At 41.0% G+C, this 24,801-nt stretch overlaps 2 protein-coding genes and 1 long non-coding RNA gene across 3 annotated transcripts; 2 read left to right on the top strand and 1 right to left on the bottom strand.

Moving 5' to 3' along the window:
* Positions 1-161: 161 nt before the first annotated feature.
* On the bottom strand, positions 162-5,461 carry LOC140944640 (uncharacterized). The gene is made up of 7 exons (XM_073393760.1): positions 5,249-5,461; positions 3,830-3,961; positions 3,520-3,582; positions 2,854-2,929; positions 1,798-1,877; positions 400-542; positions 162-246 (listed from the first exon to the last, which is right to left on the bottom strand). The coding sequence occupies exons 1-7, from the start codon at positions 5,459-5,461 to the stop codon at positions 162-164; spliced, it is 792 nt and encodes a 263-aa protein (XP_073249861.1).
* Positions 5,462-11,119: 5,658 nt separating this feature from the next.
* LOC140944639 (uncharacterized) lies at positions 11,120-22,003 on the top strand. Its single transcript, XM_073393758.1, has 12 exons — positions 11,120-11,273; positions 12,544-12,607; positions 13,490-13,600; positions 15,717-15,788; positions 16,254-16,389; positions 17,672-17,803; positions 18,051-18,113; positions 18,708-18,783; positions 19,760-19,839; positions 21,098-21,240; positions 21,398-21,407; positions 21,887-22,003. The coding sequence occupies exons 1-12, from the start codon at positions 11,120-11,122 to the stop codon at positions 22,001-22,003; spliced, it is 1,158 nt and encodes a 385-aa protein (XP_073249859.1).
* Positions 22,004-22,209: 206 nt separating this feature from the next.
* On the top strand, positions 22,210-23,049 carry LOC140944212 (uncharacterized). Its single transcript, XR_012166681.1, has 3 exons — positions 22,210-22,308; positions 22,425-22,501; positions 22,964-23,049. It is a non-coding gene; the product is annotated as an uncharacterized lncRNA (long non-coding RNA).
* The last annotated feature ends 1,752 nt before the right edge of the window (positions 23,050-24,801 follow it).

The raw sequence follows: 24,801 nt of genomic DNA, 5'->3' as shown, positions 1-24,801 counted from the left end.
TGTGCCAGCAAACAGACACGACCAGTCATGGGCCACGTTCATTACAAAGGAGTCTGAGTTGGCCAGTTCGCTAGCCAATCAACAACGACAACATTTGTTGAAATCTCAGGGTGTTCGTGGCTCCGGGTTAAGTTCGCTGCCTATAATATTTTCAACATGGATTAAGTGAATACTCTCAACATGTCTGCTACAAGACACTTGGGCAATGAAGTAAGGAACATGATCAGTAAACGTACCTGCTTGAATCTTGAGCCAACATGAAAGAGAAAAGAAACAAAATGAGAAAGTGAAATACAATTTGGAAGAACCATAGATTCAAGCCATTTATGTCCCAAATATTCGACGGGGAATCTCCAAGGAAAAAAATATACAAAAGTAGAGTACATTTTGATCTCTAACCTGTGGTTCTCTTTGAGAACAGCTCCTAGCCGCTGACCAGAAGAAAAAATAGCAGTTTCAATCTTTTTTATGTCCTCTGATTGGTTCTTAAGTTGATCCAAAGCCTCGACCCGCCTCTCACGCAACTTCAGGTGTAGCCGAGTCTGTTGGTAAAGCAGCGATAAAAGTCAAGTCTCTACGCACAATATATCCACACTTTGTTAACAAAACAGAGGATAAATTAAAGGGGAGGGAATTGAAATAGATATGTGTACCATGTGTAGTAAGATCAACTGAGTTAAGCTGTGTTACACAGTCCGCTTATTGTGTGAACGAACACAAATCTTCGCGTTGACCTCTCCTGTCCACACAAGAACGACATAACGATCATGGCAAGAAGATATTTTCGTAACAATTTTCAGTGTGGACAAGTTCGTTAACGCATTGACATCGTTATGGTGCAGTCAGCAGTGCTACGCATATGATAACAAAAGGGACTTGTGTGGACCGGCTCCTATACCCCAGGGAGGGTGGCGGGGGGGACTCTCAAAAAAAGAGACGGGGATGCTTGTCGTTTCACATAGGGGTGTTTAATTGCAGGTTTGGTCTCAATTAAAGTGTTCGGGACGGAAAGCTAATATTAATATTTTTACCTATACAGTAACCGCTGAGAGGAGAGCGTGAAGAAATGATTATGTACAGATGTTTCGAGAAAGGTTTTCGGAAAAAGTGCACGCGACAATCCCGAAGGGTATTATGGGTGGTTTTGGGTTCATTGTTCTTCGAAAAGATTTGATAGAATGGCATGACAGGCCATGGACTTATGTTTGCGAGTGCTAAAGGAAAGCAATAAAAGTAGGTTGGACGGCTACAGTGTCAGGCCTAGGAACAGCGTATTGATCAGATCCCATGTTACCTTTCGGGATTGCCGCTTCCACATTATTTCCGACAACCTTTCTCGAAATAGCTGTATATAAAATAACCAAACGCCGTCATTCTATCACTGCAGCACAGCTCACTACAGCTCCAATAATTAGTTCCGAGAATTAGTTGCCTGTTTTACTATAATCTCCTTTACGACAGGTCAAATAAAACCTGAGCCGCGCACCTAATTTGTCTCTTTTATAAGCACCCCCATAACCTCCATACGGAAGTCACCCCCGAAGGGAGGAGGCAGGGGTGCTCCCGTCCCAAACCGTAACTTGTCAACATGTGATTTCCTGCGTTTGGTATCAGCTACACATGTTGGTTTCGAGATTTGATTGGTTGTTTGGATTGTCACCTTGTGCTGCGATTGGCGGGCAATAAACACACGGCTTTTTTGTCTTAAACTAAACCAATCAGCAGTATTAACGACACTGCCCAAAAAAGCTCAAATCCCAACTGCCCAAAGCGCTTTGTTAGTTTAATATCACCAACCTGTGGCTCCGCTAACTTGTCCACATCTCTCTGAGCCCTTTCCACGGATGTTTCTAAACTTGCCTTCTTGTTTTTAAGGTCTGCAATATACACAGAAACACTGCCATTTAAAAATCCCTGTATTATGATGCATTTTCAAAGGCCGGATAATGTACGACTAACAATTCACGGGTGGGATGTTTAACCCTCATTACCTTGTAAAAATATATAATTTCTTCCTTTATAACTAATAATATGCAACTAATAACTGTAGCCCTAAAACCCAGAAAACTACATGTAAGACCAAACCCGTCGATCGATGCTTATTTCCGGAAAAGAAACGTTTTCCAATCCAAAACACTGAAAAATCAAGCCCGCACAGGAAGCACACATGCAACTGTTTATTTCAGAAAGTACCCCACCCCAAGATCAAAAGTGAAAACGTACCACGTTGGCAGACTCGAGACGTCCTGGCTCAAACTCTTATTTTCATTGAAAGCGGATTGTACGCGGGCGCGCGCGAAAGACGCACCAACTGATCATCCTCCCGAGTCCGCTCATCGAACAAAAAGAAGCAGTAAACGCCACCAGTAAATCTTTCCTCTACGCATAAAGATGTGTGTACTCGGTATATATAAACCAAAAAGGCAGCTAGGCCACCTAGAGGTTGTTTTTGTTTCAAAATATTTCACTTCAATTCAACGAAAGGAATATGAAACGTGCTCTAGACTGTTTTGACCATGACGCCAGTTTTCCTGATTGGCTGGCATTGTTTCTTACATATGTGCGAACCTAGACGTATTTCCGGTCGTCACTTCTCTCTACCCGACCGGAAATACGTCTTCGTTCTCAGGCTAACGGCTGGGCGACACAGTAACAATATCGCATCACACTTTGAAGTCAGTTGTATGCAGCTTCTAATTCAAAATATAGAGGAGAAGTTCCTCAGATTGCAGAGCAAATGTGAAGGTATTCTCACTAGCCTGCGCGCAGACGTCCCTCCCGTGTTTCTTTCGTTGCACCCTTTATCCGCGAACAACAATGGAAAGAGGAGTTGCACGCAGGCTACTTTCTTACCCACTATGCTTTTTTTCGTTGTTTCGAACTCCTGAGTCCGTTCTTTGAATTGAGCTTCCAGGTCCTTGAAGACTGGCTGAGAGACAGAAACAATAACAAAATAACAAATGACACGTGTTCTGAATTTCTGTTCGACAAAGCACTTGCAGTGAAACTTCAGAAACTGTTTCCAAAGTTACAACCACTGCGAAAAAAGGTAGGAAAAAGAGGAATGGTGTAGATCAGGGCGTACCGTCCGCCCGCCCAGAACACAAAGGAATACTCCTCAAAAATTTTCCCTACTTCCATTAAGTTGGAAACACTGATATTAGTCAACTGCTCTGGTTGGTGTATTTGTTCAGTCGGTCGGTCATTCGGCAGCTTGGTCAGTCATTTCTTCCTTCGTTGATATCTCGGAAATCCATCGTCCGCATAATTCTTCATTTTTCATTCCCTCCGTTCACTATCATGTTCGTTTACTCATTCGTTGGTGCGTTTGTTCAACCGGTTGGTTTGTCGGTCGGTCGGTGCATGACTCGGTCGGTCGGTCGGTCGGTCGTTCGGTCCTCAGTCGATGCTTTTCCTGTAAGTTATCGATTCGTCTATTTCTTGGTTCATTCGTTCCTATTTATAGTTAGCAGAGGTTTGTCCGTTAATCATTCCGTTAGCTAGCGCTCACTTACTTACCGTTTTGTCCTCGATTATATCTTTTTTCTTGCCCCTTTCTTTTTCTAATTTTTCAATGCTTTCCTGAGGGGGTAAAAAAGAGCAATCGGACATTCTTCGCTCAAAATTACTTGAATAGCTATCTATTTAGGGAGACGTTAAGGGGACATTTAAACTTAACTTACTTGGCTAGTAAGTCAACTTCGTGAGTTTAACAAAACGTAGCGCAAAATCTGTTAGCCAATCAAAAGCTCAAAAAATGTACAGACAGAACAAAATGAACAGGATAGTTTGGAAAATCTTGACACCTGTTAGTTAACGCACAACTTACTTGAAGAATTTTCAGCTGTGTCTTGAGCTGTTTCTGTAATATTGTGTAATCCTGTTTAGCTTTCTTCAGCTGTTTCTGTTTTTCAATTATATCCAGTTCATCGTTTTTTAAGTCTTTCTGCAGCTGTGTTCCCTTCAATGAAGACACCACCAAAATAAAAAACTAGCATATATGAACCACTGAGCAGAGTTCTATCTAGGGTATTTGAGGGGTGGAAGATCCCCCTCCCCCACCCCCACCAAAAACAAAAATATTGTTATCATTTCAGTATATAAGTAACTATATTGGAAAAATGATCCAGACGTGTCGAGGTCGGTGCACACACTGTAACATTTCTCAAAATTGTCTCAAAATGCACCAGATTGCATCTCAGCGCATATTCTTTTAAAATAAATTTCGAGGGACCATGCCAGCGGACCCCCTAGGAAGCTCGTGGCCTTTGGCCACTCGGGACTTTTCCCCCAAACAATAAATCCTAGATAGAACCCTGCTGAGTGTTTATGACAATACCTTCGGTTGATAGGTAGGCTGCCATGCTACAGATAGAGTCATATCACTTCCCAACCTGTTCTCTCTATGTGTTCACTCCCCCCCCCCCCCCCCCTCTAGATTACAATTAGTTTACTGCTCAGCATTTTCGGGCGGGGTTTCGCTGTAATTTATTGTGAAAATTTTAATAATTAACCGTTGTCGTTGTTAGGGTCGAAATGAAATTCCTAATTTCATTGGTTTTACGTCACTAAGCTTTGTGGTTGACCTAAGATAACGCGCACACGAAACACGCGACGCGCGGGAAAGATACATGCTAAAAAATCATGATTGGTCTAGCTTGCGATGGTTACGAGAGTGGCGCGAAATTTTCAAGTTCGTCATACATGGTATCGATATCAAACAAAATCACTTGCAAAAAGGCCACTGAAATGAAGTACCAACTTGAGACTGGGCCGTCGATGTTGTATTAAAGTGCATCATGGGACCGTTTTGGGGTACGAATTTTGACCCAGTTTCCTACGCTGCCTCCTCAAAACAGTCCCATAGTGCAATGGGACGCAACAACGGCACAGTCCCACGCGCAAACCATGAAAGACAGAAAAAAAGGAAAGAAGAAAAAATAAAGAAAAATAGAAAAAAAGGAAGCAGTCAGGCGTAACTTCCGTGATGCATTACCAAACCTGCATCCAAGGGAATACTATGATATTTTTTTGTTTTGGCCTACTCGTCAATCAAGAATCGAGAAGGGAACTGGAGCCGAAATGCGTCCCGCAGTTGCTTCTGGGATCGTTACTGGGGACACGCTGGACAGCTATTGGCCTATTTATTTCCCCTGTCCCCAGTAACAGTCCCAGAAGTGTTTGCGAACGTTAATTCGGTCCAGTCTCCCTCTCGTGTCTATGGTAACGAATTACTTTTAACACTTACATATTCTGTTAGTCTCGCATGTTCAGCTTTTCCTTCAGTTACTTTCTTCGACATTGTTGCCATGTATCGTCCATAATCACTCTTAAACTCGTTTACTTCCTTTGTTACGTTGTCACGTTTAGTCTGCAAGGTTTGCCTACATAAGCCTGGGCTTAATTGCTTGAAGGCAGCTGCGCTCGCGTTTAACTGCCAAATTGTGCACTTTATGATCATATTGCCAAAGAAAACATTAGTAAAATTAGCATTAAGCACGCTTTTTCAACTATATTTTCAACAGTTTTAGAGCTGCTTCAAAAAGTTTACAGAGAAAAGACAGAATTACAAGTGGTGACAAATCATAGTGTTCATAGATGAAAAACTTTCCTGCCCTCTGGATCGCAAGAGCGTGATCACTCTTCCTCAGCAGCACAAAAACTTCCTCGTGGCCGGGGCTAAAAAGCTAAGAGCCACATTAAGGGATGCTTAGTTACTCTACTCCTTGACGTTATATTTTCAGTATTTATTTTACATAAATTCCCTGAACATACGTTTTGAAACAGGCGTTTTGAACACATTAAAATATACTAACAGCTCTTCGTTACGCTTCCTCGATAATCGATCTTAAAATACCTTTCGTCGTGATCTGAATTTTAGGGAAATTACTTATCTATCCTAGCTAGTGTGTTAGTTTTTCCTTGTCGTCGATCGAATTTAAGCAGTTGATGATTTTTAAATGAAACAAAGATAAAAAAAAAATAATAATGATGGTATGGAATATCTCCTAGTTATTCTTAAAAGTATATGTTAAGATTAAGTTCAACATCTACTATTGTAACCTCTGTTGTCTGGCACATATTGCCTTCTGTGGAAAGATCTATCCTTCCTGAATTTGCGCTTACCAAATAATCACTTAATTAAAATATGGAAGCTCAAAGGGTTCTGGAGTAAATAGTCTGCACCGTTCAATATGAGAGGAAATTGACCCGATCTGTCCGTAATTCATTTATGCAAAAGTCTAGCCAATTATTTTCGATTAACACCTTCTGTAGATCGACTAACTGACATGATTTTGAAACTGTAATTTCAGTACCTTTCTCCCTGTTATTGTTTAAATTTTGTTCCAACAAACTTCTCTTGGCTCGATTAGTAAGCGCCGCTCAATGATATTATGTTTGCATTAGACGCCCTCGCTAATAAACATCCTTTGTCTTGTAGACGCCCCCATAAAAATTATTTCAGAAATTATTAGAAATTAGCAAAAAAGAGCAAAATCATTCAAATTATTCAGTTGCCTGCTTGATTAACAAGACTTTGAGCTTTGCATCTTGTTCAGCAGGGGCGTAGCCAGGATTTTTCAAAGGGGGGTCACCATCCGGGGATCGCCGACTATATATGGTTTATACCGCTGCTCTCCCTCGTGTATCAGCGGGCTCAGTCGTATTATCGTGGCATGAAGGCCCATATTAACTAAAGACAAGAGCCGTTGACGAAAATACTTTACAAAAAAACAAATTTTAAAAAAGTGGGCTTTTCAACAATGGCTTTTACGGCCAAGATATTGTCATGGCGTTTTCGCCACCTGAATATTGTAGGTTGTTTGCTCAAAAGAAGGCCTACCAAGGGGGGGTCACGGGCACCCCAGGACCCCCCCCGTAGCTACGCCCCTGTTCAGTGTTTCAAAGTTCCATATAAAAGTACAAACTGATTAGAGATGAGAACACATTGACCCTGAACTAGGATTCTGACATAGAAGTTGAGATTTGAAACAGCGCGGATAAGGATCTCCAGACGGCCTATCTAGGCGGTAGCAATTGATAGACAGGATATTCCGCTATTCATAAGCTCTCTTGACATTTTCGCCGAAAGCATATTAGTTTTGAAAATTAGGCTGCTACATAAATGACAATAAACGAGTTTGCCTTTTGGTCTAGGGTCAAGGGTCGAGGGTAACTAGTCGAGGGTCGAAAAATCCTCCACAATTATTTCTGAATTTTTTTTTCAATTTTAAAAAAAAAAATTCCCAAATAAAGCAACCAAAGGGAAGAAGCGTGACAGGAAGTTCAATAAACACCATAATACCATTAAACTGCTGACTGAGAACTTTGAGAAAGTAAATTGTCATTTCGTAAACTACAGACTGTCATTTCGCAAACTACAGATTCTGTAGTTTGCGAAATGAAAATCTGTAGTTGTAGGAAAAATGGCGGACTACTCGTAGTCTATTCTCGTTGCGTCTACTCGGATATTCTAAACAGAAAATTCCCCCAAAAAAGGTGTTTCGCCCTGAAAAATTTAACTTGAGCTCAGGCGCTCAAGTTAAGCCCTGTCGGTCAGGTTACGTGACCCACCGCGAATGTCGTCTTAAAGGTCCATAAAGTTCCATACGTTGTTCTTTCTTTTCTTCTTCTTCTTTTTTGCGTATTATGTGGTGTTATTGTTAACAGTATGTTGAAAAGCAGATTTAGCATTATTTGTGCGTCCGGATTTAGAAAAAGAAAAAAAACAAAGAACAAATATGGCCCGGTGCAGTTCGCCCGAAAATTATTATTCTTCGGGCCGTAATACAGAGCTGGAACTTTGCAGACTTTGATCTATATATCGGCGGGGAAACCGGGAAACTAAGAAATCTGGGTTTTCGACAGTGTAAAACGATCATAATGCCTCTGATTCCAATCTCCTATTCCTCTGTCTCTTGTTGCCGGCGTTGCCTTCGCTGTGCTAAGCGATGTTCCTTCTGCTCCGCGGTTTTTTGTTGACGTCTTCTCCTTCGTTGTTCACGCTGAATTTGAAGTCGGCATTCTCCAGAGGATTTTCATTTCGCAAACTACTAGCCTGCGTAGCAAGACTTTCCTTGCGAGTTCGTCGAGAAAGTTGGGACGAGAGCAAAAAAAAAAAAAAAGAAAGGACGGTGGAGGGGGAGGGGAATGAAGCTGGAAACGCTTGCTACGCAGGCTAGCAGACTACAGAGAGATTTTCATTTCGTTTCTTCCATTTCGTTTCGTTTCGTTTCGTTTCGCTCCATTTCGTTTCGCAAACTACAGTAACCGATACACCACTTCAGCTTAAGCTTTATTTATCTGGAACTACATAGAGTGGTTTTCGTTTGAGTGTCGTAAAACCAAAACCACAGTAATTACTCTGGCCAATCACATAGGACACAGACAATACATTGAACCAATCAAAACTCGAAGTAATTACATGTGGCTGACGCAAAGCGCGGGAAAATGCATGCGAGCGCGTCACAATTGGCTTTGGTTTTACTTCTGATTGGATGAAAAGGTGGCGCGAATCTTTTAAGCCAATCGCATCGTGTAGAAAGTGCAAAACCAATTACTTTTCGACACTCAAATGAAAACCGCTCTATTAGGAGTAACCAATTAACCTTTTAACTGAGTCGATGAAGCTTATTGTCATGCTTATTCAGTTACGTGATATTTGCAGTTTTAAGTTTCGTTTTCCGGGGCAATCGAAAATGTAGCGGGTCTGGGATATATATACCCCTTAAAAGTACCATTCTTTCGATCTCTTCCTTTACTCCTCCGTACTTCGCTTTCATTTCGGAATTTCAAGAGGTTTAAACCGATGGTGTGAATTTCTTGTTAGTATTTGCTATAGTTATTTGCCAGCCCGTGAAGTCTGTGAATGCGGCATTTGACAAGTTGTGTTTATTACGTTGTCAATCGTTGAGTTTTCCATGTTTTGTCTTTAATACAGGCAGTAAAATAATCACGCTGACCCAAGTCTCACATAGGACAAAACTAGTGGACGTGGGAAATATTAAATACAAACGGTGAAAGTTAGCAGATTAGCAGCCTTTTCATAAGCGAGTGAAACATTAGACAAGAAAACCATTGGGTCTCTGCTTTCAATATTCAATAATATTTACTCGAGTGTTCCAACGATACATGATGCACGTGCCACTAAATGTAAATGTAATGTCACCTTCATCACCGTGGGAGTGTAAAAGTTATAAACAACACTAACACAAGACAAATAAAACAGGCACCGGAAACTCGAGTAAACACGAGCCTACTTGAAAATTTGATTTGACGACGTTCAGAAATAATTGTGGAGGATTTTTCGACCCTCCGTTAGTCATAAGCGAGTGAAATATTAGACAACAAAACCATTGGGTGTGTGCTATCAATATTCAATATTATTTACTCGAGTGTTACAACGACAAATGATACACGTGCCCCTAGGTGTTAACGTAAAAATAAAACAGGCACCGGAAACTCGAGTAAACACGAAATTTTGATTTGACGACGTTCAAAAATAATTGTGGAGGATTTTTCGACCCTCGACCATTTACCCTCGACCCTCGACCCTCGACCCTCGACTAGTTACCCTCGACCCTCGACCATTTACCCTCGACCCTCGACTAGTTACCCTCGACCCTCGACCCTCGACCAAAAGGCAAACTCGTTTTGCACCAATGTTGCAAAACAAGTTACACGTTTTTAGTTACCCGTTTTTCGGCACCTTTACTGGCACCTTTACCTAGCAAAGGATATATTCAGATTTGTTGTTGTCCAGTTTTTTCAATTGTTGATAGTTTCTCATTTTGTTTGGATTTGGTACGCTTATTAAAATGATGTCATTGTAAATTCGTTTGTCTGAAAACGCATGCTCACCCCAGCCCGGAAGGGTCGAAGGGTACGAAGCGCGAGCAACAGGCCACCATCTTCAAAGAGCTTCAAAACAGATGGAAGACGGATCTAGTGGCAAGAAGAGTTGAAGACGAGGAAAGTCTGAAGAAAACTTTTGCCGTATTTGAGTTGGTCAAATAAATTTTAGAATGTCCTTAAGTTTTTCTTCCGTTTTCCCGTCTAATGCTTTTCAAAACATCCACAAACACGTCACGATATTCTTAACATAACAACCCTTCGTTTTGCGATTCGTTTTTTCTTAGAAACTACGTGATTTTGCAAACCTTTGTGATTTTGTTACCAAGTTTGAATACGCTGTACGCAGGTCCTCCTTGCGTGATAAACGTGAATATATTCCATGTGTGGAATTTGATAAAGTTCAGAGGTTCCTTGGCTTTTTTTATTTTTGTATATTTATAAAACGTCAATCCAGAACAGTTTTGTCCAGTGTGCTATTGTTTTTGTGTGTGTCCTATGGCCTGTGACCTGCACTTTAGCCCCACCGGTAAGCATAAGCCACACTAACTACGTCAGGGGCGGATCTAGGGGGAGGGTGCAGGGGGTGCGCCCCCCCCCCCCCCCCCCCGAGATGACCTGCGGTTTTCTAATACACATGATATTCCGCAAAAAAAACTATGTGGTTTATTGGTGTTGAAGTAGAGCAAGAGACGAGTGCACCCCCTCCTAAAAAAAATCCTGGATCCGCCCCTGTACGTACAACACCAGTGTGTAGGATTTAATACCATAGATTATACTCATGAACCAGGATAACTCGATGAGCAGGATATTGGTAACTTCTTTATAGTTGGCTTTAACTTAATTCTACGTTTCTCAGGGGAAACCATTTCGGTAGAATTAAAAAAGCTATTGCTGGTGGCCTCAGGCCGAAATTTCGTATTCTTTGCAAAGGAGCAACCTGGTTAGTTATCCGTGTGGGCAACCGAGCTCAATATAGGTTTAGGATCAGAGAGGTGGAATGGGGTTGAAACTGAAATGGGAAATTGACTGTTTAACACATATAATGTCTGAATATACATGCCAGGTGTAATCCGACTGTTATTCACAGGTCATAATGAATATGTGTTATGTCGCCATGCCTTCCTGTTCAGCTTTGTAAACCCAAGTGGCCTGGACCCGATCAAACTGTCGCTCATTACTGGGAAGGGTTGTGGCATCTGCTGTGATAGCAGCTATGGACCAGCTTTTGGTGATGGGAATGACCTATGGATATTAAATAATCAGAATGATGCAAACACAAATCCTGTTAGTATCAGCATTCTCGGCAGCACCTATCAGTGCCCACCAGGACAGGAGGACTCGTTCTTTACAGACGCTAATGAGTCCGTTATCACAGATTACGTGGTGTTTGGACTCCTCCAGTGACAACTATCAAGCAGGTGAAATAAACTTTCACAGCTAAAATACGCCATACTTTTTCCAAGCGTTATAAAATAAAGGTATTTAATGCCTCATTAGGAGTGCTAGGTACTCAGGAGAAAAAGGTTTCTTTGATATTGTTCGGCTTTAATTAAACAGAGGTGCAAAGGGGAGCCAAATCAGAGCCGTAAATGAACTTGGCATACTTGTTTTAAATAGGAGCTGATTTAAGTCAGTATATTCTTGAGTTCTCAGAAAGAAACATTTTCTGGTCTTCACCTTTACTAGACTCCCAAAGTGCGGCTTTTTGTTGTAAAAAGCTCACAATCTTGCCTTTATTACCTTTACTTTTTGAAAGTGTTAACCCCAATCGTGAAGGAGATTCTTGGGACATTTGACCATGTTACTACAACTGGCTTGACCAATGGCAGAGCGACAAATTGGGCACCGGAAGTAGAGTTTAGTCCTTTCCGCACGCTTTCCCGTCCTTGTCAAATGACGTTCCCGTTCTGTTGCTAAATCAGCCTGACGCGTATTCTACCTAACACAGTTTCATGTTACATACTACTTTTTCTCGGTCGATAAATAAAAAACGAAAAAAAGTACTCGGCTAGTATCCAGCCAACTTGACCTCATGTCCATATCTTCATCAAGAGCATACAATCAAAGCTATCCTTGTGACAACTCTCATCAGTGACCAGCTCTATTTACGGCCACCTTTATGAAACCCCCGTTTGAATGGTGACTTAAACTTTGTGATGAAAACCTCGAGCTCCCGTAAGCGTTCGCGACCACTTTTTAGCTTACCCAACTGGACTTTTCCTTTGTTTTTAAGCTCTTGTAAGCGACCATTCGACTCATTCTTGCACTAGCATTTGGACTTGGGGTTATTTTCGTCTACAAAATTGGACGTAAAGTTTAGCCTTGTCTGTATCAGATATAAAGACACTCGTTATACATTATCAAAGTTCTTTTGTTTTTTCCTTTAGAAATAATTATTATTAATGAGTTTCTGCTCAGGCGTCCCAAGCTCACATTACGAGTGTGTTTGTGGTTTCTAAAACTTTGATAAGCGACCACCCTCTATCATTTCATGATACAGTCCCTTACGTACAAGAGCTCACTCTTGTAAGCGACCAGCTCTGGTTTCAACCACTTTCTTGAATTTCCGAGGAGGTCGCTTACGAGAGCTTCAACTGTATTTATTTATGTATTTATTGATCTGGGTTTGTTTGCTTTGGACATTCTCTGATTAAGGTTTTCTCCTTATTTTCTTATTTTTATTTCTAGATCTGGAGACTGCTTTTGAACTTCAGGAACAAGATGCTGGGGTTGTTCGACAACATGAAAGAATGTAAGCACCACCCCACTAATTAGGGCTTTTAAGAAGTTAGTCCTTTGTTAAAAGACTAAAGCATTTTCCCTTTCTTGATCATTTTATAAACTGTCGTAACTTTTTCTCTTGATTATGTATTGATATAAGAATACTGATGTTGGTCACTCTTTGAGTTTAAAGGGTTATTCAGACAACCCATTTTTCATAAAATTGGAACTTTATTGAGGCTGCAAGGATTTTAGAATCATATTCAAAAATTGCAAGGAAGTCTTTGAATTGGGGCGGTGGGAGGGGGTAGGCGTATGTTTTATTAGAAAATGTAGTTAAGATTTTTCCACAGCTGCGCATTAAACTAAGACCACTTGTTTTTGGTCAAAGTTAATATGGCCTTGGCTCCCACCAGTCGTCAGAAGGTCATAGAGATTTATCCGATTTTCCTGAGGGGAGGGGAGGGGGGAGTCTGTGCATAGGCTATCCTGCTGGGAGCACTTGGATTTCTTTTTTCAGGTTTGGCAACTCAAATGTGTCAACCTTGTTGCAGGGAGGAGTTTAACTTTGGTCTTGGGTTGGGAGTGAAGGGCCGTGGATGAATGATTTGCCAGAGATATAGCCGACTTTTCACTAGTGACACGTCATCAGTAGGGAATTTCTGCGCTCGTTCCTCTGACGTCATTTCTCGTGGAAACTAGCAGCCTCCCACGAAGACGTTCTTAGGGGTTCGTCACGCGGGGCACGAACGCGTGCGCCTGCGTGGGAGGTTAGGAAACCAGTCGTGTCGTCGTGAAGTGTGGACTGTTTTCTTAGGCTAGTGAATGATGTGAATTAAACGAGTTACAGCGTTTTCATATCATTTCCAACTGTCTGAATTCAATGCATGCCTCTCCTGCCTTAAATCTTTAGACTTAAGAGAGCAATGGAATCTTTACATCGTCAGAATGAAGAGTGCGCCCGAATAAGATCTGAAAACATGGAAATGGAAGACGAGATGGGGCAGCTAGAGGAAATCCACAAGTAAGATAAAAACGTTTATTTTACTGGTCGAATAGCATGTTCCTTAGACTAACCAATACCATTAGAAGTGAATGTTACAAAAACAACCAGTCTTTTATAAATCTTATTATGACTCGGGGATATGTATTATTAAAGATCTCTTGTTCAATCTCGACAATATAGAATCCTTTAATGCAATCAATAACATAATTGAGAAAGCTAATTTTCTTACATGGACAGGTCTCAGGCATGCAATTCCTTCTATTCTGAAAACAATAGAGTATACTACCTTAACAGAAAATACTTATTTTACAAAGGGGAATGAGATTTTTGACATAGCGGAAAAGAAAACGAAAGACTACTACTCTTTAATAATATCAAATAAAGCACAATTACCTAGTAATGCAAAGAATTTAAAACATGATTTTGGCTTATCTGACGAAGACTTAAAAATTGCTTACAACCTTCCCCACCTGACAACACAGGAGCCTTACGTCAAATCCTTTCAATATAAAGTTTTAAATTCAATACTTTACACTAATGCAAGACTTTTTAAAATTGGATATCTCCAGCATGACAAATGTACTTTTTGCAAGACTGAACAGGAAACATTATGTCACTTTCTATTTTACTGTCAGCACTCAAATATGTTGTGGAAAAATGTTGAACAGTATTATTTAACAATAACAAAGGAATTTCACGGGTTGTGTTTACGAGAGGTTATAATTGGAATAACGATGTCAAAATGCCCCTTGTTAAATTATCTGATATTAATTGGTAAATTGTATTTATGGGATTGCAGAAAGAAACAGGTACTTCCAAACATCGAAGGTTTCAAATTTAAAGTAAGAATTAAATACCAAGTTGAAAAATATATTTCCACTAAGAATAATAAATTAGAAACCTTTTATGAAAAATGGCCAAAAGACATTTCTCCCCTTTAATTAAGTTCGTGAGTATGTAATTAAAAATGTAATCTTTTATTAGACACTTTTTTTTTTGTATTTTTGTATTTTTGTATATATTTTTTTTTGTATGTGTGGTTATGTTTTTGTTTTTTATTTCAGAGCGTACTGTAAATATTAAGTGTTAATCTCTCTTTTATCTACATAATTAAGTATTAATTAATTCTTTGTAAAATAAGCCTCATTCGGCAATTGCGCGGCTGTTTTGTGGCTGTAATGTATATAATTGTGAAATGTAGATAATTGTAAGTATGTCTGTTATTGCGGTTGTTTAGAACTTTGTAATTATCTTCTTTTTTAAGTAGTTCTTTGTAATTATAGTAATAAATGTCTTGAATAAAAAAAATTTAAAAATTTAAAAAAAAAAATAAAAAAAAAAGAATGTTACAAAATTGCCTAGCGCTCACTGCTTCCTAGCTAGTCAGCCGCTTGCACTTTCGTAAGTGTTTATTTTTACTTATAGGTTTACGAAGCCTGCAGAACAAGCGTTACTTTTTCGCGTTTTCAGGCGATTGAAGGCACACTTAAGGCAAGCGGGAATGAGAGTTGTGCTCCAGACGCGCGCCGACGAAAGAAAGGATCCTATTTTGCACTTACCTCCTCGCGTGTCTGGCGCTCCGCGCACGCCCCGCGCTAGAAAAAAATTGAATAAACACACTCAGCTTATATTGAGTTTGAGGTCTCATTTTAAACCCGTGGGTCTAGTAACGGGATTGGGAAATAGTATTCAGTTTTGCTGGCGATGGGATAGCCTGCGTAAACAGCCGTCTCTCCTTACTCCACGCCGCTAGGGACCTCTCGCCAGGGGGAATTTGTGCAGGCGAAACATTTCGCCAGGGCGGAATTTGTGCAGGCGAAACGTTTCGCCGGGAGGGGAATTTGTGCAGGCGAAACGTTTCGCCGGGAGGGGAATTTGTGCAAGCGAAACGTTTCGCCAGGGGCGGAATTTGTACAGGCGAACCTTCCCCAGCGGCGAGGAGCGAGGAGCCTGATCCGGCTGTTTCCGCAGGCTAGTGATGGGATTTTTGGAATTCATTTACAAAACACTCATGCACTAGAGAGATACGTCGGTGGCGGCGTAGTATTTCTTTGGATTGATTATCAAAACGTCAAAGAGAAAACACAATCTTATAATTTGCGTGTTATCGTTCCCTATATTGGTCTTTTTTCAGGGCACCTGTGGATGTGTTCACTAAAGAAATCGAGGCTTCTAAAATATCTTTGTCGTCTGAAAGAAAGGACAGGTGAGTATTGCTTAAAATAAGCCCCCCTGTCTCTAATAAGCCCTCCCCTCCTCGGGCTCCTCTTGTTATCCTTAACTAATAAATGATAGACTGTATAAATCAATCACGACCGTAAAAATTCGTGTGGGCTGATCCGGGATGGTTTATTCACCAACTGGAAGATCGGATTTGTTTTTGATCCTTGGTTGCATGACCTCCAACTTCTTGTACTTGAGCTTTTTCACTTTGTACTCTACTTCTTTATGGACAACTGATACCATCGTCTTTTCTAAATTAAATAAGCCTCCCGTCTCTATTAAGCCCACCTCAAATGTGTTTGAAATAATAAGCCCCCCCCCCCCCCCCCTCCATTCAATAGAGGATTCACGGTATACTTGCTGAATGCCCTACATCCACATGTACAGTAGCTCTTCATCTTAACGCAAATCTGTGGAACATAAAATGTCGATATTTCTTTTTCTGTAGGCAAACCTTGCAGACTAAACGTGACAACGTAACAAAGGAAGTAAACGAGTTTAAGAGTGATTATGGACGATATATGGCAACAATGTCGAAGAAAGTAACTGAAGGAAAAGCTGAACATGCGAGACTAACAGAATATGTAAGTGTTAAAAGTAATTCGTTACCATAGACACGAGAGGGAGACTGGACCGAATTAACGTTCGCAAACACTTCTGGGACTGTTACTGGGGACAGTGGAAATAAATAGGCCAATAGCTGTCCAGCGTGTCCCCAGTAACGATCCCAGAAGCAACTGCGGGACGCATTTCGGCTCCAGTTCCCTTCTCGATTCTTGATTGACGAGTAGGCCAAAACAAAAAAATATCATAGTATTCCCTTGGATGCAGGTTTGGTAATGCATCACGGAAGTTACGCCTGACTGCTTCCTTTTTTTCTATTTTTCTTTATTTTTTCTTCTTTCCTTTTTTTCTGTCTTTCATGGTTTGCGCGTGGGACTGTGCCGTTGTTGCGTCCCATTGCACTATGGGACTGTTTTGAGGAGGCAGTGTTGGAAACTGGGTCAAAATTCGTACCCCAAAACGGTCCCATGATGCACTTTAATACAACATCGACGGCCCAGTCTCAAGTTGGTACTTCATTTCAGTGGCCTTTTTGCAAATGATTTTGTTTGATATCGATACCATGTATGACGAACTTAAAAATTTCGCGCCACTCTCGTAACCATCGCAAGCTAGACCAATCATGATTTTTTAGCATGTATCTTTCCCGCGCGTCGCGTGTTTCGTGTGCGCGTTATCTTAGGTCAACCACAAAGCTTAGTGACGTAAAACCAATGAAATTAGGAATTTCATTTCGACCCTAACAACGACAACGGTTAATTATTAAAATTTTCACAATAAATTACAGCGAAACCCCGCCCGAAAATGCTGAGCAGTAAACTAATTGTAATCTAGAGGGGGGGGGGGGAGTGAACACATAGAGAGAACAGGTTGGGAAGTGATATGACTCTATCTGTAGCATGGCAGCCTACCTATCAACCGAAGGTATTGTCATAAACACTCAGCAGGGTTCTATCTAGGATTTATTGTTTGGGGGAAAAGTCCCGAGTGGCCAAAGGCCACGAGCTTCCTAGGGGGTCCGCTGGCATGGTCCCTCGAAATTTGTTTTAAAAGAATATGCGCTGAGATGCAATCTGGTGCATTTTGAGACAATTTTGAGAAATGTTACAGTGTGTGCACCGACCTCGACACGTCTGGATCATTTTTCCAATATAGTTACTTATATACTGAAATGATAACAATATTTTTGTTTTTGGTGGGGGTGGGGGAGGGGGATCTTCCACCCCTCAAATACCCTAGATAGAACTCTGCTCAGTGGTTCATATATGCTAGTTTTTTATTTTGGTGGTGTCTTCATTGAAGGGAACACAGCTGCAGAAAGACTTAAAAAACGATGAACTGGATATAATTGAAAAACAGAAACAGCTGAAGAAAGCTAAACAGGATTACACAATATTACAGAAACAGCTCAAGACACAGCTGAAAATTCTTCAAGTAAGTTGTGCGTTAACTAACAGGTGTCAAGATTTTCCAAACTATCCTGTTCATTTTGTTCTGTCTGTACATTTTTTGAGCTTTTGATTGGCTAACAGATTTTGCGCTACTTTTTGTTAAACTCACGAAGTTGACTTACTTGCCAAGTAAGTTAAGTTTAAATGTCCCCTTAACGTCTCCCTAAATAGATAGCTATTCAAGTAATTTTGAGCGAAGAATGTCCGATTGCTCTTTTTTACCCCCTCAGGAAAGCATTGAAAAATTAGAAAAAGAAAGGGGCAAGAAAAAAGATATAATCGAGGACAAAACGGTAAGTAAGTGAGCTCTAGCTAACGGAATGATTAACGGACAAACCTCTGCTAACTATAAATAGGAACGAATGAACCAAGAAATAGACGAATCGATAACTTACAGGAAAAGCATCGACTGAGGACCGAACGACCGACCGACCGACCGACCGAGTCATGCACCGACCGACCGACAAACCAACCGGTTGAACAAACGCACCAACCAATGAGTAAACGAACATGATAGTGAACGGAGGGAATGAAAAATGAAGAATTATGCGGACGATGGATTTCCGAGATATCAACGAAGGAAGAAATGACTGACCAAGCTGCCGAATGACCGACCGACCGACTGAACAAATACACCAACCAGAGCAGTTGACTAATATCAGTGTTTCCAACTTAATGGAAGTAGGGAAAATTTTTGAGGAGTATTCCTTTGTGTTCTGGGCGGGCGGACGGTACGCCCTGATCTACACCATTCCTCTTTTTCCTACCTTTTTTCGCAGTGGTTGTAACTTTGGAAACAGTTTCTGAAGTTTCACTGCAAGTGCTTTGTCGAACAGAAATTCAGAACACGTGTCATTTGTTATTTTGTTATTGTTTCTGTCTCTCAGCCAGTCTTCAAGGACCTGGAAGCTCAATTCAAAGAACGGACTCAGGAGTTCGAAACAACGAAAAAAAGCATAGTGGGTAAGAAAGTAGCCTGCGTGCAACTCCTCTTTCCATTGTTGTTCGCGGATAAAGGGTGCAACGAAAGAAACACGGGAGGGACGTCTGCGCGCAGGCTAGTGAGAATACCTTCACATTTGCTCTGCAATCTGAGGAACTTCTCCTCTATATTTTGAATTAGAAGCTGCATACAACTGACTTCAAAGTGTGATGCGATATTGTTACTGTGTCGCCCAGCCGTTAGCCTGAGAACGAAGACGTATTTCCGGTCGGGTAGAGAGAAGTGACGACCGGAAATACGTCTAGGTTCGCACATATGTAAGAAACAATGCCAGCCAATCAGGAAAACTGGCGTCATGGTCAAAACAGTCTAGAGCACGTTTCATATTCCTTTCGTTGAATTGAAGTGAAATATTTTGAAACAAAAACAACCTCTAGGTGGCCTAGCTGCCTTTTTGGTTTATATATACCGAGTACACACATCTTTATGCGTAGAGGAAAGATTTACTGGTGGCGTTTACTGCTTCTTTTTGTTCGATGAGCGGACTCGGGAGGATGATCAGTTGGTGCGTCTTTCGCGCGCGCCCGCGTACAATCCGCTTTCAATGAAAATAAGAGTTTGAGCCAGGACGTCTCGAGTCTGCCAACGTGGTACGTTTTCACTTTTGATCTTGGGGTGGGGTACTTTCTGAAATAAACAGTTGCATGTGTGCTTCCTGTGCGGGCTTGATTTTTCAGTGTTTTGGATTGAAAAACGTTTCTTTTCCGGAAATAAGCATCGATCGACGGGTTTGGTCTTACACGTAGTTTTCTGGGTTTTAGGGCTACAGTTATTAGTTGCATATTATTAGTTATAAAGGAAGAAATTATATATTTTTACAAGGTAATGAGGGTTAAACATCCCACCCGTGAATTGTTAGTCGTACATTATCCGGCCTTTGAAAATGCATCATAATACAGGGATTTTTAAATGGCAGTGTTTCTGTGTATATTGCAGACCTTAAAAACAAGAAGGCAAGTTTAGAAACATCCGTGGAAAGGGCTCAGAGAGATGTGGACAAGTTAGCGGAGCCACAGGTTGGTGATATTAAACTAACAGAGCGCTTTGGGCAGTTGGGATTTGAGCTTTTTTGGGCAGTGTCGTTAATACTGCTGATTGGTTTAGTTTAAGACAAAAAAGCCGTGTGTTTATTGCCCGCCAATCGCAGCACAAGGTGACAATCCAAACAACCAATCAAATCTCGAAACCAACATGTGTAGCTGATACCAAACGCAGGAAATCACATGTTGACAAGTTACGGTTTGGGACGGGAGCACCCCTGCCTCCTCCCTTCGGGGGTGACTTCCGTATGGAGGTTATGGGGGTGCTTATAAAAGAGATAAATTAGGTGCGCGGCTCAGGTTTTATTTGACCTGTCGTAAAGGAGATTATAGTAAAACAGGCAACTAATTCTCGGAACTAATTATTGGAGCTGTAGTGAGCTGTGCTGCAGTGATAGAATGACGGCGTTTGGTTATTTTATATACAGCTATTTCGAGAAAGGTTGTCGGAAATAATGTGGAAGCGGCAATCCCGAAAGGTAACATGGGATCTGATCAATACGCTGTTCCTAAGCTGGCACTGTAGCCGTCCAACCTACTTTTATTGCTTTCCTTTAGCACTCGCAAACATAAGTCCATGGCCTGTCATGCCATTCTATCAAATCTTTTCGAAGAACAATGAACCCAAAACCACCCATAATACCCTTCGGGATTGTCGCGTGCACTTTTTCCGACAAACTTTCTTGAAACAGCTGTACATAATCATTTCTTCACGCTCTCCTCTCGGCGGTAACTGTATAAGTAAAAATATTAATATTAGCTTTCCGTCCCGAACACTTTAAGTGAGACCAAAACCTGCAATTAAACACCCCTATGTGAAACGTCAAGCATCCCCGTCTCTTTTTTTGAGAGTCCCCCCCCCCCGCCTCCCTCCCTGGGGTATAGGAGCCGGTCCACAAAAGTCCGTTGGTTATCATATGTGCAGCACTGTTGACTACACCATAACGATGTCAATGCGTTAACAAACTTATCCACACTGAAAATTGTTACGAAAATATCTTCTCGCCATGATCGTTATGTCGTTCTTGTGTGGACAGGAGAGGTCAACGCGAAGATTTGTGTTCGTTCACACAGTAAGCGGACTGTGTAACATAGCTTAACTCGTTTGATCTTACTACACATGGTACACATATCTATTTCAATTCCCTCCCCTTTAATTTATCCTCTGTTTTGTTAACAAAGTGTGGATATATTGTGCGCAGAGACTTGACTTTTATCGCTGCTTTACCAACAGACTCGGCTACACCTGAAGTTGCGTGAGAGGCGGGTCGAGGCTTTAGATCAACTTAAGAACCAATCAGAGGACATAAAAAAGATTGAAACTGCTATTTTTTCTTCTGGTCAGCGGCTAGGAGCTGTTCTCAAAGAGAACCACAGGTTAGCGATCAAAATTAATGTACTCTACTTTTGTACATTTTTTTCCTTGGAAATTTCCCGTCGAATATTTGGGACATAAATGGCTTGTATCTATGGTTCTTCCAAATTGTATTTCACTTTCTCATTTTGTTTCTTTTCTCTTTCATGTTGGCTCAAGATTCAAGCAGGTACGTTTACTGATCGTATTCCTTAATTCATTGCCTAAGCGTCATGGTCTTTTTTATGGTTCATATAAGCAGCTTGCGTTTGTAGCAGACATGTTGAGAGTATTCACTTAATCTATGCTGAAAATATTATATGCAGCGAAGTTAACCGGAGCAACAGACACCCAGAGATTTCAAAAAATGTTGTCGTTGTTGAGTGGTCGTGGCTGTTGGCTGGCTGATGTGCTGGCCCAGGTTGAGATTGTTGCACTGTAAGAGGTAGTAACAAGGGATCTCAAGGAACCATTATGAACGTCAAAAAACAATTCAGATTGTGTGGTTTTATTCGCAAAACAACAGCTCTGCACGTACATCAAACTCTTTGGTACATTTCTTTAACGTCCACTCACGACTACGGCGTGATACTTCCTAATCCGACGTTTCTCTTTTACAAAAGAGAACGGAAATTTACTGCGTTTGCTGCTTATTGTATGTTTTTTCAGGCCATTAGACAACTGGAAACAGAAATTGAAACCACAAGGAAGGCGATGATTGCTAACGCTGGAGCACAAGGCTCACTAGAGAAACGGCTGTTGGACTACAGAGGTAATTTGATTTAAAAAACTCTTTTAGCCCCGATATTCACATATAAATTCTCTAGACTGATTTCCAGAGATTTGTTTTAACAATTTTTCCATCACTGATCATTTCGTTAACTCTCCTAACCTTTTGTTTTGATGATGTATTGATGTTGTCTGGAGAAAATTGATGTTGGTCATTCTTGGGGCTGGACTAAAAAGGTTAAGAGGAGTAGTATAAAAAAAACCGATGCAGTCCAACCTCGATGTGCGACCACCTCTCATCTCTGACTTTTCTTTCAGAAATACTGCAGGAGAACTGGAAAGAGGATCTTCTGCTTGATAAGGTTGGTATTAGAAGGAACAGCTCGTAAAGATATGCTCAGTTAAACCAAAATACACAGTGTCAATTATAGAATATCCCACGAAGTATTCTTAGCGTTTTTCGTATTTCTTTTAACAGATCAATGCTGAGCGTGATCTACAGATGCTAGGCGACATTGAAAGACTCCAAGGAGAAACTAGTGTGCGAGAAGAAAGGTGAGGAACAAACAGAGGTGAGAGATAACGCGAGTTGTCTGTCTAGTTACGGGTGAACTTCTTTGACTACCTTCACTCGCCTCCTCGCGCGCTTACGTGTTTTAGGCCACGTCCACACAAATCCGGAAATTTTGAAACCGTATATTCTATTTAACCGTTTTCGTGTGAACGGGGCCTTAAACCACTCTGGACACTCTGAAGATGCGGTTTAGTTGAGCGGATTCACTGATTTGGTGTGGACTGAAGGCGAATTCGTGTAAAGAATACGCGGTTCCAAAAAGATCTGGATTCGTATGGACGAGACGTGCGTGAGTGGCTACTCGGGATTCACCTAATTCTCTAAGGTTCTAACGAGCGATTCAGTCACGTAATTTTCTAAGTTACTTGCCTATGTCGATATATTTCCTATTTTATATTACGAGGAAGCCATTTAATAGACTATTCGGTGTCTTCTTTCATTAGGATTGATGAAATTCATCAGTAGCTTGAGGAGCAACTTTCAGTGCTGGCTCATTTTATCGATGGTGTAGCCAACTTGAGACCAAAAGGTTTGTATCACTACTTGTTTACCATTTACATGGACAGACCGGTTCACGGTTTGGGCAAATGGAAAGCAAAATTCAGGACTGGTAAATTTCGTTTCGGAATCGCGATTATCATTTGTACAAATCAGTTTCATTTACCAAGAAACGGTCGCGAAGACGTAAAACTGGTGTAAACATGGCTTTGAAGAAATGGAACACAAATTTCCGTTTGGAATATTCCGTCCTGAAAACACAGGACTATACCTTTTCAGATGTTCAGTTGCTCCCGGAAATTTCCGTCTGGAACGACCATGCTCTCTGTTCCATTTACGTTCCAACGGGATTTTCCGGAAACGTTTTGTAAATGGTAAACAACCTATGTTCCAATTGTACCACTGCAATCCTCTGCTCGGCTACCCCTTTCCTTTTCCCACCCTTCCTTGTCTTACCCTACCATTCTATTTTTCCTCTTCACCCACTGCCTTATTTCGTAAGTATTTTTATTCAGGCACTAAGGTATTTAGTCGAGAACGGACCCGGGGCCTGTTTCTCGAAAGTCCCGGTAACTTTACGGGGCCGAAATCAAATATTCAAATCGAAATATAAAGAATAAGAGCGCGCGGGTCCTGGCTAGCAAAATATTCCATTTCGTTTCATTAACCGACAGTTTTATCGTGTTAGATGCAAAACTATTGAAACTTCGATCTTTAATGTAAACAGAGACAGCTTACCGGGCCCGTTAATTATCGGGACTTTCGAGAAACGGGTCCCAGGAAAGCTGTTCTGTGTTTGTTGTGTTTGCGTTCAAGATCAAAGCTTCAATAATTTTGAAAATAATACAATGAAACTATCAGTTGACGAAGCAAAATTGACCGGTATGTGGGTTTGGAACTGTGCTGCTTTTCAACAGGTTGTGATTTTAAAATTTGCCTTGGGGCCCGAAAAGTTTCCGGGTCTTCCGAGAAACGGGCCACCGGTCCCGAATGAGAGCCTGGCAAAGGCTATGGTCTATTGACTCTGATGATGATTAACTTATCACTACGAACAAATACAGTCCTATGGCTAAGATATTGCTTCAAGTTTTACTGAACCCATAAAGTACTGTAGCGTAATTAGAATATTCGTTTTCGTTTACAGACGCTGGCCAATCCAGTCGAAAACCGCCTGAAGGTGAGAATATAATTGATAATCGTGTTTGTTTTGGCGGCTTTCTTGTCCTGGAACTTAACCACCCTCCCATAAATTTTAACATTTTCATCAAGCGGAATTATCGTACGCTTTTTTATTACCTCGTAGTATGCTTTTAGAGCTTGAGCTTTACGCGAGTACAAGTTAACACACACTTAAGAATCAAAGAATGCACGGTTTGCCTAACTTGCACCTGTCAAGAACAATCTCATGACATGAAGTTCACTATAAATTGCATTGTTATATAGCTGGTTTTGCGAGGGTGCAGGATAAAACGAATCCTGTGTTGTTGTTTTTTTTTTCTGTTATTATTATTAGCTACACTAGCAGGCAACGTGAACCTGTCTTTCTTGTTCGCCAACATCCACTTTGTCCGGCAAAAAAGTTTTTTTTTGCCCATATACAGCCGAAGCTCTCCTTACGACCACTCTTGTAGGCGACCGGCTGTAGTAACGTTAGGGAAACCCCGTTTGAACTGCAATTTAAACTTTGTAATGAAAAGCTCTCGTAAGCGACCACTTATAGTCTTTATTTAAATCAATAATGAAACTGCCCACTGTACTAATGGTACGTCGATAAAGATCTTGT

Source organism: Porites lutea, chromosome 7, assembly GCF_958299795.1.
Source record: "Porites lutea chromosome 7, jaPorLute2.1, whole genome shotgun sequence".
Taxonomy (NCBI): domain Eukaryota; kingdom Metazoa; phylum Cnidaria; class Anthozoa; order Scleractinia; family Poritidae; genus Porites; species Porites lutea.
This window is presented reverse-complemented; position numbering and strand designations above follow the sequence as displayed.

Excerpts from the sequence above, each read along its gene's own strand:
- LOC140944640 (XM_073393760.1), bottom strand. The coding sequence starts at position 5,461 with ATGATCATAAAGTGCACAATTTGGCAGTTAAACGCGAGCGCAGCTGCC. Across the intron at positions 3,962-5,248 it reads ATGCGAGACTAACAGAATAT|GGAACACAGCTGCAGAAAGA; the intron begins GTAAGTGTTAAA and ends TCTTCATTGAAG. Across the intron at positions 2,930-3,519 it reads ATATAATCGAGGACAAAACG|CCAGTCTTCAAGGACCTGGA; the intron begins GTAAGTAAGTGA and ends TCTGTCTCTCAG.
- LOC140944639 (XM_073393758.1), top strand. The coding sequence starts at position 11,120 with ATGATGCAAACACAAATCCTGTTAGTATCAGCATTCTCGGCAGCACCT. Across the intron at positions 11,274-12,543 it reads CAGTGACAACTATCAAGCAG|ATCTGGAGACTGCTTTTGAA; the intron begins GTGAAATAAACT and ends TTTTATTTCTAG. Across the intron at positions 16,390-17,671 it reads ATGCGAGACTAACAGAATAT|GGAACACAGCTGCAGAAAGA; the intron begins GTAAGTGTTAAA and ends TCTTCATTGAAG.